This window comes from Uloborus diversus, chromosome 6 (genome assembly GCF_026930045.1).
Source record: "Uloborus diversus isolate 005 chromosome 6, Udiv.v.3.1, whole genome shotgun sequence".
Taxonomy (NCBI): Eukaryota; Metazoa; Arthropoda; class Arachnida; order Araneae; family Uloboridae; genus Uloborus; species Uloborus diversus.
In genome coordinates, this window is record NC_072736.1 from 79534081 (window position 1) to 79548137 (window position 14057).

General features: G+C 31.7%; 1 protein-coding gene across 1 annotated transcript in view; it reads left to right on the forward strand.

Annotated features, from left to right (window-relative positions):
• The first annotated feature begins 1751 nt into the window (after positions 1-1751).
• LOC129225073 (spermine synthase-like) overlaps positions 1752-14057 on the forward strand; it is a 35674-nt gene continuing 23368 nt past the window's right edge. Inside the window, exons 1-4 of the mRNA XM_054859622.1 lie at positions 1752-1857; positions 4886-5006; positions 13009-13096; positions 13206-13261. Coding sequence (XP_054715597.1) covers positions 1794-1857; positions 4886-5006; positions 13009-13096; positions 13206-13261 — 329 coding nt within the window. The 5' untranslated portion in view covers positions 1752-1793. The remainder of the gene's footprint in view (positions 1858-4885; positions 5007-13008; positions 13097-13205; positions 13262-14057) is intronic.

Genomic DNA, 14057 nt, shown 5'->3' on the forward strand with positions numbered 1-14057 from the left:
GCATTAGCTGCTTTACTCATTTGTCTTCTGTTAGCTACTTTTACAGTTATATGATTCAGAAATAAACAATATGCAATATTTAGGAGCAGTCATAAGACCAGGGTTCGTACGGGTTATGGAAATCCTGGAAAGTCATGGAAAAAAAATAAACAAATTTCAGACCTGGAAAAGTCATGGAAAATTAATATTTTCAATATAAGTCATGGAAATTTATTTTAAGTCATGGAAAAATGTCTTGGGCAGTAAAAAAGTAACAATAGCTAAAAGAGCGCTTGAAATATTGAGTGATTTAGTAATATTGCATATAAATTGAACGATCTCAAAAACAAATCCGAGTTTTGAAATCCAATTTCATCTGCTTCTGTAACAGCCGCTCGCCTTTTTTTGTAATGTGATTTTACTACTGGGGCGTCAATAATTTTGAATCCACCATTATTTTCAGCTCTTTTTATATTTTGTATTCTTCAGTAGTGGACTTGCACATTCTTGATTTTGCTGCGCTCCCTCAAAAAGAGTAGTTCAATTGCATCCAAGTTTGTTTCAACTACTTGTAAAAAATTCATTATTAAATTTACCAGAGTATCTTAATATGTTGAAGGCTTTAGAAAATGAAGACTTTAGACAGGCAATAGAACATAGAAATAGGGGAATTCTAATATTCTAAAACAGTCTACATACAGCTCGCAAAACTGATCCTCGTGGCCAACTGAAATATCTGGTTTACGAAAAGGAATTTGCTGAAAAACGTGGCTTTATTTTAATGAATGCATATACTGTCAAGTCACATGGATGATTAGATGCACTATTGACACCAAAGGACAATGTTTTTATGAATTAATTATTTTTTTTTTTGGAAACTTAGTAATGACTCATTCAATTTTTGTCCCATGCATTACTATATGGCCCTATTTTGTTAAATATTTGTTAGACATTTAAACATCAGTGTGTTGCATTCACTCTTTTTTATTTTGCTTGAATTTGTATTATAAAGACAAATAAGAATAATTAGTTTCTGCAGTGTGCACTGATGTTTTTTCAGTCACAAGTAAGTGCTCCAATGACTTAGTGGCACTCACGTAACAATATTTCTAATGCCCATTTCCGGAAACTGTTAAGTTTTACATTAAATAGTATTATTCTCTTCGTGTGACAAGGTCATGAAAAACTTTATGAAGGCCTGAAAAAGTCTGGGAAAAGTCATGGAATTTTTTATCCAAATTGAGTATGAACCCTGTAAGACATTTTCTTGTTTTCCAACCAATGTTTAATTAGGTGCTTTTAACGTAAATTAAAATTGTTACATTACTATTAATTTTATGAATGTAAAATAAAAAAAGAATATTGTATTATTTTGTTATGTTAATGATGTATTAATACATCATAAAAATATAGTACATAACTTTTTAGTTATTTTTAATAATAAATGAGCAATATTACTATAATTAATATAATTTTTATATTGAAAATACTGAAGTTGGAAAAATAAATATCAAAATATGATATTTTCAAAATAAATATTGGATATATATTGTGATACATATCAGATATATATCAACTGATACATATCCTCAACCCCCCCCCCCCCCACACCCCAAAAAAAACTAAACTCATGTATATTGTAGAATAAGAAATAAACTGCAATTTGTGCTATTTGACATTGTTATTTCTTATTTTACTTTTTATTCAACTCATGTTTTTGGTTACACTATTTTTTCTCTTTTTGCAAATTGATTTAATAGTTATAAGAAAAAAAATTAAGTAAAAATGTATGTTTTTAGCAACAACCAAAAATTATGCTAGAAGCAAGAACATCAATGATTGATATACAGGTTGATTCTGCAATTTTATCTAATCCAGGTATGTGTACTGATTTTACAAGAAGTTTTTATTTTTAATTTGTTTTTTCACAACTCTTTGTTCTGGATTAATGAAGTGAATTTATCTCATATATATAACTGAGTACATTTCTATCCCAAAATGAGTATGCATCAAAGGTGGATCCAGCTATAGCTTCTGGTTTTTGCAGGGGTCATTTTTAGAGGTGGGGGGGGGGGGGCAAAAAATTTTTGGGGTGAAGCTCATGTTCAATTTTGGCATGTTTAATAATAATGTTTTACTCATATGAGATAGAACTAGAGGAAATTTGGACAAATATATCAGGCCAGTATTTTATAGAAAAAAAAATCATAAAAATTATTTAATCTTGAAAGTAGATCAAAATCTCGAAGACTGAAAAATATTAGTAAGGCAATAAAATTTGAGAAAAAATGCATGTTTAATTCATTCAAAGTTGCTTTGCAAAACAAAAGCAGTTCATTTCTGTATTCATTCTACTGTAGGATGATATAAAAAGCAACAGGGAATAAAAAACAAAGAAGTGCAGTTAAAAAAAAAACTAATTGACAACCTGTTTAAAATACCAAACTAATTACCGTTTTCACAGTTCAAATTGAAGAGAAATTTAATAAAATAAGAATTGTGATTAATGCAGTAATCAATGCATGGGTACGAGGACCCAAACATCATGTACTTGCATAGTAAAATACCAAAGCTTATTATTGCAAAGTGATGAGATTAGTCTCCAAAAATTTTTCTTAAAAATACATCAAACAATAGGCTAAATTTTTAAAAAGCTAGTATTTTAGTAGCAGCGAAATTCAAGGTTTTTTAAAAAATCAGATTGGGGCAGACAGGTCCGCCTACATGGACACTAAGTGGTATTAAAATCCTGATGGTGAAAAAGGGGTTATAACTAGAATGAGAATGTCAGTTTTTCTGCTCCAATCCTCTTGAACAAAGTAGATCCATTTGTTTTACTGTCCTTGGGATGATCTGAACCTTAAGGAAAGATAACTTTAAGGTAGAGAAGAAAAACTTAAAGGCCATTTACTTTCCGAATAAAAAATAAGGAGTTGTAAGGAGATAGTAGTAAAATTTCAGGAATTTAAGGGCTCTATTTTTCTTTTCTTAAAAAGCAGTGAGTTAATACATGGGCGCCCATATGCAAAATTGTAGGGGGGGAGCTCAGATATTTCCCCCCATGGTTTAACAGGATATTTCCCCATCGAAACTGATTTTAGTGCAGATTAGAGTTATTAAAATTTGATATTTTTAATGACTTATTCATTAACAGCTGGAGAAGAAATGTTTTCACATTTTTGCGAAGAAAAAACTACTAAAAGCAAGGAAGTTCTAATTTCAAAGGGGGGGGGGGGGGGCTGTGCCCCCCTATATGGGCGCCCCATAAGGAGCTAATAAGGAGCATAATAACCCTGATGTGATCAAACACTGAGGATATAGGTTTAAACAAGATGTTATTACCCATTTATGCACTTCCAGAATTCTTTATAAACATTGTCAGCAAGTGAGATTTTATTAAAAAATCCAACGTCAAGCTGTAACAGAGAGGAAAGAAGTTCTAGCTGTGTCTCCTCTGTTACACATCCATGTCCCCACTGTTATGGCTATATTTCTTCTAATTAGTAAGAACTTTTCAAAATTATTACAAAATATGAGTAAACTATTAAATTTTACCGTGTATACCTATTTTTAAGTTTGAAACTCTTTAATATTTTGCACAAAGTAAATTTATTTAGAATTTTGTAACAGAGGGGAAAAATTAATTTCTGGAAAGCTTTTCAATTTTAAAAAATAAAAATATTTGTTGAATGAAAAAATCATTGCGCACATATACTCAGAATCAATGAACCATCATGTATTAAAAGTATGAAAAGTCGCTGTATTTTAAGCATTTATTGCTGTTTTAAAAAGCAATATTTTTAAAGCGAAAAATCAAAATCAGAAAATGTCTCTATTTGTCTCAAATTTTAGACATAATTATGCATTTCTGTCAAAAACACCAATTCAATCCAGAAATCAATCCTTCAAAATAATATCAAATACAAGGGTATTGCTTTAAGTTCAAAAAACCATGTTGTGGTTTCAGTTGGCGTAGAATGACACATAGATAAATGTGTAGTAAAATTTTTGGAAATTGTGAGGCACTTGAAAAAAAAAGTTTTTTTCTTAGAAAATTTATGGAAAAAAGGAAAAAATTGAATTTTTGCAAAAAAATAAAAGAGTAGTTTTTTAATAGTTGTATTTTCTTGGAAAGCATGAAATGTTAAATATATAAAAACATATGCAATTCACATTTTGAATTTTTTTCCTTCAGATATACATTCAGCAATTTCTGTAAAAAAGATATCTTTTCTTTTTCATAACTGCCCTTAGCTTTCCTCATTCAAAGTACCAAAAGTATTACATGTTAAATTAATCAAATCATCATTCAACCATTAATTTGAGATTAGATGTGATTTTTGTAATTGTTAAATCAATCTTTTTAACAGTAAGTTGTTATTAAATAAACTACAAAAATTTTGAACAGAAAGTTTTCCCCCCAGTTTGTTGCATGCATTTATTCGAATATGGACATGTATACCATGCTTCAAATGTACTACGTAAAATTGAGATTGTGGCCAACTACATTAAATTTGCTGTTTTTTAAAAACAGTTTCAAAATTATAAATAATGTATGTGTATTTTAGTTTCTTTATGGTAATTATCCATGTGATATTACATCTTAATATTATTCGTTAACAACTGCTGATATTACTACTGTGGCAGAACAGAAACATATCTCCAGCATTTTGTAAAAGTGTAATTTGAATTTATACCACTGTAAAAATGTAAGTTTTTGATTCCCTAAAAGGCATTATCAATGCACTATTTGCCTAAACTACTTTATCTTAATTATTAGACTAAACTAGTTATTTAGTCTTACTTAGCTTGAAACTCACTGCATTTATTCTTACAATTTGTTCTTGTTAAGAATTAGCAAACAATATTGTAAACTTTATTTTGTTTTAAAAACCTTACTTTTTAGATAAACGAGCAAAAATAATTAATGATACAGAAGATATTCTGCAGCCATTCTTTGTAAAAAAGAAGTTTGAAGGTGCTTTTGGTGATTCATACATTGTTCTATTTAGTAATGAAAGTGGGAGGTGAGTCTATTATTTTTAAGCTTGTTTAGTTGTACTGGTTACATTTTAAAATAAAACTCAATGCAGTAGCTGTGGGGAACCTCGTCCCTCAAAATATAAAGAAATAATACTAATGTAATGTAAATTGCTTGAAAATACCTTTTCAAAAAATTGTCTACATTTTAAATTAAGCTGGCACATGTTTTGTGAGCTGACCCGTGTCTTTTTGGCATAACCAAAATCCCTCAAACATGACATTTGGGCTTACCCATCCTATCTTCCCATGAACACAGAAGCATCCCTCTCCCCAAATACCATGAAGATGCAAAGAGCAAGAGCCCGTCCACAAGAATTTTTGAGGAGTTGAATATTTAAGATTTCATTAAGTAGACATTAAGTCTATTGCCTTTGAAGCATTTCTTTATCTGATAAAAAGTGTTTCATGTTAAATTTGTACAGTTGTCAAACTTTTTAAGAATGATTTGCTGAACAGAAAAGTAAGAAAAAACATTAAAAAAAGCACAAATTGCCAGTTACAGCAGACACGTGTTTCTGCGTTACAGGGAACGCCTTTTTCAATGCAAAAAGTAATGAGCTTGTGGATGAAAAGCCAAGAGCAGATAAGCATGCAGCTTAAAAGATAAAAATAGCGGATTAGCCAAACACCAATGAGAAAATTATAAACCGATCAGGAACCAATAGGAATGCAAGCAAAGGCCAAGAACTCTCTCTTAGGTACAGTAAACCCAGAAAGAAAGAATTCAATTGGACAAAGATTAAGCAGAAGAAACTTAAACAAAAAGAAAATGTCTGTTACCATGTACTGCAAGAAAGGAAAAGCTGAATGGAAGAAAAAAAAAACAACACGAAATAAAATAAATAGAAACAAAAATATTCGGAAAAAGGAAAAAATAAAGATAAATAGAAGAAGAAGGGGTGTGGGGGTGTCAACCAAAACAAAAAAGGTAAAAATAAACAAAAGAAGATAGATAAAAATGAATGAAAAAAAAAAAGAATGGGGAAAGGACAGTATTAAAGATATGGGAGCCAAATGTTGGAAAAATATGGAACTGCTTTAAGATCATTAACTAAGTTAGAACTGTTCCTCAAAATATGAAAAGATTCCCAAAAGTGAAGATCTGATGAATTGGAGCATTTTTGGATAATCTGATAAGAGTTAAAATCAAAAGTGATTCAAATCCCAACAATGTTGAGCAATACTAGACTTATTTAATTGTTATTTTTTCACATAATTTTGATGCTCTTTCAAGCGAATTTTTAAAGCACGCCAAGTCTGTCCAATATAGGCAAGTTTACAACTACAACTAATTCTATAAATTCCACAACAATTAAGAGGGTGAATAGGAACTTTAAGAGAAGAGAATGAAAGTTTTTTAATAGGAGAGAACAACACCTGGAATTGGAAAGGTTTTAGAATCTTAGCAACTTGATATCTTACAGATGGAAATAATGGCAAAACAACCAAATTTTTTCTGTTGAAGGTTCGGTTAAGAACATTAGTTTGGGATTTATTTGAAAGTTTTTTATAAATGGAATCAATCAAAGTTGGAGGATAGCCTCTATCAATTGCCACAGCTTTAAGATAATTAAGTTCCACTTTAAGAAGTTCCGATGAAGAACAAATATTAATTGTGCGATAAATAAAAGAATTGAAAGCAGAATATTTTTGATTTGGAGGATGAGACGATAGTCGATGAGGAGTTAAAGAAACAACAAAAGGTGTGCTATGAACAGTAGATTAAAAACTAATTTCATTACGAGAAACAAGTACACCAAGAAATGAAATGCAACAAAACAATCATCAACATACCGAACAATAAAATTGAAACTGCAGTTTTTGAAACAGCTTAACCTCAAAATAATGCATGTAAATATCACTAAGAATGGGGCTAAGTGGGTTTCCCATAGCCAGACCATCTAATATAATATAAAATTTCCCATTAAAAACAAAAGAACATTGCTTAAGACAAGTACAGGTAAGGAAAATTAAATCCTCAATTTCCGTATTGGTGAAATGAAATTCAGAAAGTCTTCTACGAAGGCATAACAATGAACCCTCGACGGGAACGTTCGTAAATTAAGAGTTAACATGAAAAGAAGCCAAAAAGAATTATTTGGAACAAAACTATGAATTTTTTTTAACAAACTCAACAGAATTTTTAATAGTAAATAAATCGTCACTCCTCAGAGGAGAAAACACAGAGACTAAATATTTTGCAAGTTTGTACGAAGCCGTACCAATATTGGAAGCAATCGGCCTGAAAGGAATACCAGTTTTATGCACCTTAGGTAAAGCATAAAAACTAACACAATTAGCAATAGATGGAACAACAGAGCGTTTAACATTTGAAGGAATAGGCTTAACAAACTTGACAGCAGGTGAAATAGTTTTTAACTCTTTATCACTAGGATCTTTAGAAATTTCAACATATGGACCAGAAGAAATCAAATCATTAGTTTTATCAACATAAGATGATTTGTCAAGTACAACAATTTGGCTACCCTTGTCAGCTTTGGTAACAACCAGATCAGAATTTGAAACTAAGCCTTTAACAGAACAGCTAACAGTATTAGCAAATACAGGTTTAGTTTTCTTGTGAGAAAGAACGGAATAATTGCATTTCATTTCTTGATGTACTTGTTTCTTGTACTGAAATTGGTTTTGAAACTACTGTTTATCGCAAACCTTTTGTTTTTTCTTTACCTCCTCATAGACTATTGTCTCATCCACCAAATCAAAAATATTCTGCTTTCAATTCTTTTGTTTATAGCGCAATTAATATTTGTTCTTCATCAGAACTTCTTATAGTGGAACTCAATTATCTTAAAGCTTTGGCAATTGATAGAGACTATCCGCCAACTTTGATTGATTCCATTTATAAAAAACTTTCAAATAAATCCCAAACTAATGTTCTTAACCGAACCTACAGCAGAAAGAATTTGGTTGTTTTGCCATTCATTCCATCTGTAAACTATCAGGTTGCTAAGATTCTAAAATGTTTCCAATTCCAGGTGGTGTTCTCTCTCCTATTAATAAACTTTCATTCTCTTCTCTAAAAAATCATATTCACCCTCTTAATTGTTGTGGAATTTATAGAATTAATTGTAGTTATAAACTTGCCTATATTGGACAGACTCGGCGTGCTTTAAAAATTCGCTTGAAAGAGCATCAAAATTATGTGAAAAAACAACAATTAAATAAGTATAGTATTGCTCAACATTGTTGGGATTCGAATCACTCTTTTGATTTTAACTCTTATCAGATTATCCAAAAATGCCCCAATTCATCAGACCTTGACTTTTGGGAATCTTTTCATATTTTGAGGAACAGTTCTAACTTAGTTAATGATCTTAAAGCAGTTCCATATTTTTCCACCATTTGGCTCCCATATCTTTAATACTGTCCTTTACCCATTCCCTCCCCCCCCCATTCATTTTTATCTATCTTCCTTTCCCTATCCTATTTTATTTCGTGGTGTTTTTTTCTTCCATTCAGCTTTTCCTTTCTTGCGGTTCACGGTTACTGACATTTACTTTTTGTTTAAGCTTCCGCTTGATCTTTGTCCAATTGAATTCTTTCTTTCTGGGTTTACTATACTTAAGAGAGAGCTCTTGGCCTTTGCTTGCATTCCTATTGGTTCCTGATCGGTTAATAATTTTCTCATTGGTGTTTGGTTAATCCGCTATTTTTATCATTTAAGCTGCATGCTTATCTGCTCTTGGCTTTTGTCGGATGTCTTCTCATCCATAAGCTCATTACTTTTAACATTGAAAAAGGCGTTCCTTGTAACGCTGAAACACGTGTCTGCTGTAATTGGCAATTTGTGCTTTTTTTAACGTTGTTTTTTCTTACGTTTTAAGAATAGTTTATTTATAAATTTAATAATAAATACAGTCAATTGCCTTCAAATTGCTGATCTATATAATACAGTGCTCTAAAGCATACTTTTCAGAATAAAACAATAAGTTGTGTAGTAAAAAAAACAACTATTTTCGCATTGCAATCATAATTAATGTATTCATTTGAACATAACATTACGTTGCAACCATAATTAACGTAATACACTCTTGGACAAATTAAAATTTGAAACTGTTTCTTATCTTTTTATCTGAATTCAAAGCTGAAACATTAGTAATAGTTTGCATAGTAGCTGCATTGTCCTTGAAAATGCAGCTGCTATGCAAACCTTTAAGTGTGGGATAATGTTCTAGTATGAAGCTTTTTTATTTGTGAATGGTAATTAATTTGCATAGTTTAAATTTTAATACCCAATTTAGTTATATTTTATTCTGATTTGCACACATACTGATATGTTCTGAACATGTTTTTTTTTTTTGAATTATGTGTATAACACCAAAATCTTTTTTACACAAAACCTCTGGTCTCAAGGTGTGAGTTATAACAGTCGTCTACTGTAATACATTTGACTCATTACACTTAACTCCCGATTATCCACGGAATAGGGAGGCATGTAACCAACCATGGATAAGCAAATTTGTGGATAATTTGCAAGCTAGGTAAAAGTGATTCTAGTGTATACAATAACTTTAAAATATCAAAAAAAAAAAAAAAATTGCATACATTTAAACTTTAGGTAAAACAATAACTGTAAGTTAAAGCTTAAAGCTAAAAAAGCTCTCATTATTGCAAATGGATTACACACATGCGCGAGCAAATCGTGCAAACTGATTAACTGCAATAGATCAAGTTAGATATCTCCAAAAAAGTACAGGGGTGGAGTGCAGAATTTTTTCAAGCCTAGACCAGTCATTGGTTTATGCTCTTTAGTAGTTTAGATCTAAAATTTAGTTATTGACAACATACAGGTACATACATTTCAAGTTCGTGTACTTGGTCACACACGACCCGTTTATGAACTCACGTCCAATATGACAGGTAGCACAATTAAAGCACATAGTGGAGGACAGAATTAACAACACAGAGAAGGACGTTACAACCAGGGCAACGGGCGGGAATCAAACCCACCACATCCGGATTACTACAATGACTCACCAACCAACTGCGTTACCGAGGCCCCAAAAATTTAGTTAGTGGGGTAGATCTAAAAATTAGTAAGAGTAGTGTAGATCTAAAGCAGTAAGCCCCATAGCAGAATACTACTAAATTTGCAACGTACATCGCAGAAGAGATGCCTGAGCTGCATAACAATTCTGTTCAAATGTGAGAGGAAAACTGACAAAATTTCTGCAGAAATTCTGCAAATTTTAGTGAAATTTCTGCAGAAACCACGGTGCAGAAAATCTGCGGAAACTGCTGTGCCGAAAATCTGCAAAAACTGCGGTTCTAAAAAGCTGTAGAAACTGCAGATTTTTTACAAATGTAAAAAAGAAAACTGTGGGACAATTCCTTCACTTTTTACTGATAGATTTACTAAAGAAAGTAATGCCTAAACTTCAGCTAAGCCTAAAAAAATAGAGCAAAAAACGCAAATAACTCCTGCTATAATTCAGTTAAAGCCTTGAAACATATTGCGTGGCACCCGGAAAATTCCACCCTTTCCAACGATATGTAATATGAATATGTACAAGTAATTTTCGCCCCTGTAATAAGCAATTTACGCGAAATTTGAGCCTGCTCCCCAGGAACTCAGTCCTAAATCCGCCTATGAGTTCACAATTCTTGTATCTCGATTTCGGGATTATCATACCTTGAGTTCTCGATTGATACATCTCAAGTTCTAGATTCAAAATAATCCAGAAGACAATCACTTGAGATCTCAATTCAAAAGATCTCCAGTTCTTAATTTCAAATGACTCTATTATCAATCGCTTGTTCTCGGTTTTAAAAGAACTTGTTTCTCAATCACTTGATTATGAAAAGTACTCGATTTCCGAGATCTCAGTTTTCAAAAGTTCTCAATTTTGCCCATCACTAGAACAGGGGTGGCAAATAGGGGGTCAAGAGGGGGCGGTCGCACCCCCAAATATTTTGAGCAGAATGATAGAAAATGGGTGAATTCAATTTATGTAAGTTGGAAATCAATGTTCATTAAAGAAAATCTCGCTGGTTCTCAGCAACTATTTGATGAAACTCGACACATTCTCAGACTAGAAAAAGTGTTTTTCGTTATTTGGATGATAAATTAAAAATTGATGAAGTGTTTTCGGCTTTTTCAGAACGTAGAAAACTGATTGAGGACCATGGTTATTTTTAACTAAAGAAGACATTGCCTTATATAGGCTAAATATTTCACAATTGTGTGCCCAGTGTAACTATGGTATGTCCAATATGAGAGACTTGTGAAAAGTGGTATGGCAGCATGGTTTTCACAAGAAAATTCCTTGATATTTTACATTCATGTTTACGCTTATTTTTAAGTGTATGTTTATTTAATGAGTGTTCATCGCTTTCTTCTGCTAGAAACACGTTTCAGCTGCTCAATACATTATAATGCTTTCATAGAAACTTCTTAAAAATGCATGTGATTATTGAATAAAAAAAGACATATCAACCAAATACATTTTATGGGGCTCTATAATTAATGCAATCGCAGAGTGACACAAGATAATCTTCAAGAGTTAAAACGATAAAAACATTTATAACTTCAAAGCAGTGATTTGACGACTGGAAGAATTATTGCAAAACTATTCTTTCAATGGTGAAAAAGATCATGCCCTTTAGCATGTATGACTTCGTTTGAATTTTTATTCAATTTGTTTGCATTGGGAAAAGGTTTTTGAAAAATGCTTTACTCTATCAAAATCTATATCTTCAATCCGCTACTCGACTATTCACGCCACAGTTCAATCTACAATTGATCTGTGCACCATACTAACACAGTTCAATCTGCAATTGAAACTGAAAATAGATTTTTAATACATGCATATTTCAATCATCGTGAAATTTTTTAAAAAAAATTCTTCCTCCGAGCCAATTTTAAAGAGACGCAAAAAAAAAAAAAAAAAAAGTGACAAAAATTCCACAGGATGATGTGAAGTCAAAGATTGATTTTTGAATATTTTGTATGAGGTAATAGATTCAGTTTCGAACGAAATTAACACAAGATTTGATGATAATTATTTTTCTGTATGGTTGGCTGGAATTATGGTTATTTGGATTGGATTTTGAAAACAAAAAATAAAATATTTCAACTGAGAATAAAATTTTTAGCATGAGGCAAGAAAAATTACAAGCAATATACCGACAGAATAGTTTTCACATCCAGAGACTGCAGTTTCGTCCTTGTTATGGACTCATCAGTCTGGAATGGTGAATGACAGAGCTAGAGGCAGATGATATCTCATTGAAGCTGAGAGCGCCAATATGACTAGATTATTCAATGATGAAAAGTTTAAGCCCCTCACAGTTTTTTGAAGTAGCCTGGGTGATTTTGAAGAGCAAGATATAAAAAGTGTTTTCATACATAACTTTGTGTTACTTTAATTATTTTTTAACTATTACAATCAGCTTAGCTAGTAGAGAAAGATTTTTTTATGTCTCAGGAAGTTTTGAGAAATATTTTCGAAGCACAAAGGGGGGGAAAAAACCTTTTCCATTTAGCTGAACTGGCAAAAGAGCACGACATTGGGCACTGATAGATTAGTAACACGATTCCCTGCTCTTCCGAATTCCGAAAATCATGCATTATAACTTTTCCAATAGGTATGAAAACTTTAGTAGCGAGATTTTTTGTATGATAACTTTTTAGTCAATGAATCAAAATTTTAATTGTTTCTAAACACTAATTTTATTCATATTAAACCGATTTTATGACAAGTTCTTGTTAGCTAATGTGTGTTTGGTTTCGCTTTGGGGTTATACATATTTAAGAAACTCGACCCCCCAAATGAAATGGTGAACTGCCGCCCCTGCACTAGAAGATACTGTTTGCCAGTTCATGTTAGAAAGCCCTTTGAATCCTTATTTTTTGAAACAAATCACAAACTGTTCACGCATTGGTTCACTCATGTGTTATTTGTTGGTCAGTCTACCCTATACTTCAAAAAGCGAATTTTATATAATTGTCCTTTTTTTTTTAAGTTTGACTATCACTCTCAAGACTTATCCTTTTGGGCTAATTACTTTGACTCTTGAAGATTGCCTGGATGAAACAGCATTTACAAATCCTGTAAGTTTATTTTGTAATTATAGATATTAACACATTGCATTCCTAACTGTTTTATTTTGTTATACAATTATTGTATATTTATTATGAGACAAACTTTTTTTTTATATAGATATTAGAAGATTTAAGGAAAAAAATAACTTCTAAGTTGAAAGTTAAAGCAGAGAAGTAAGTTTGCTTGATTTTTCTGAATGAAGTTCAAATTATAAGTTCTTTTTTATTTTTTAATTTAAATGAGAAAAGGTATATTCATTTATGTGGCTAAATTTACATTTTTGTTTGTTTCTCAAGTTTAATGTAAGCTCAGTTGTGTTGGGGGAAAACTTTCCCTGTTTGGCAATTTTCCAATTTTCAAAAAAGTTTTTCTCTGCCTTTCCAATACTAAGTCATTTAAGGAAACATTTATTTTTTAAATGGTTGAAGGACAGTTTAGTGAAAACATTGTTGGGGCATGTCCTTTTTCCTAGGTGATTTTTTATTATCAACATCGAGCACCATTCCATAATGTGAACTGGAATCCTCAGAAGACTCTTCGGAGGGTTTACCAAGTGTACACCTTTTCTCCGAGCTTGAGACTCACACTAATGGAGATTTTATGACGAAAGAACTTCCTTGGAGAATCAACTGACCTTATTAGATAGTTGTCTCATTGCTTGCATACCTCTAAAGAAAGCAGTTAAGTTTCTCAATGATGGAATCAGTATTTGCTGCTATGATAGATGATGCAGAAACAAAATTTCATGATTTGGTAGAATCAGGGGAGTTCGTTATCCCTTAAGGCGATGGTGCACCCCCTTAAATTCTATGGACTGCCTTTCCAAGAATGACCCCCCCCCCCCAATGAGATCAAAATTCCTATAAAAGCATGGCTAGAATTTTAGACAAAGGCATTAGAAAGGGCATCATTAGAAGAAATATTTTAACATCTGTATTATTAGTGGATAATCAGGTCACCACAGATTTC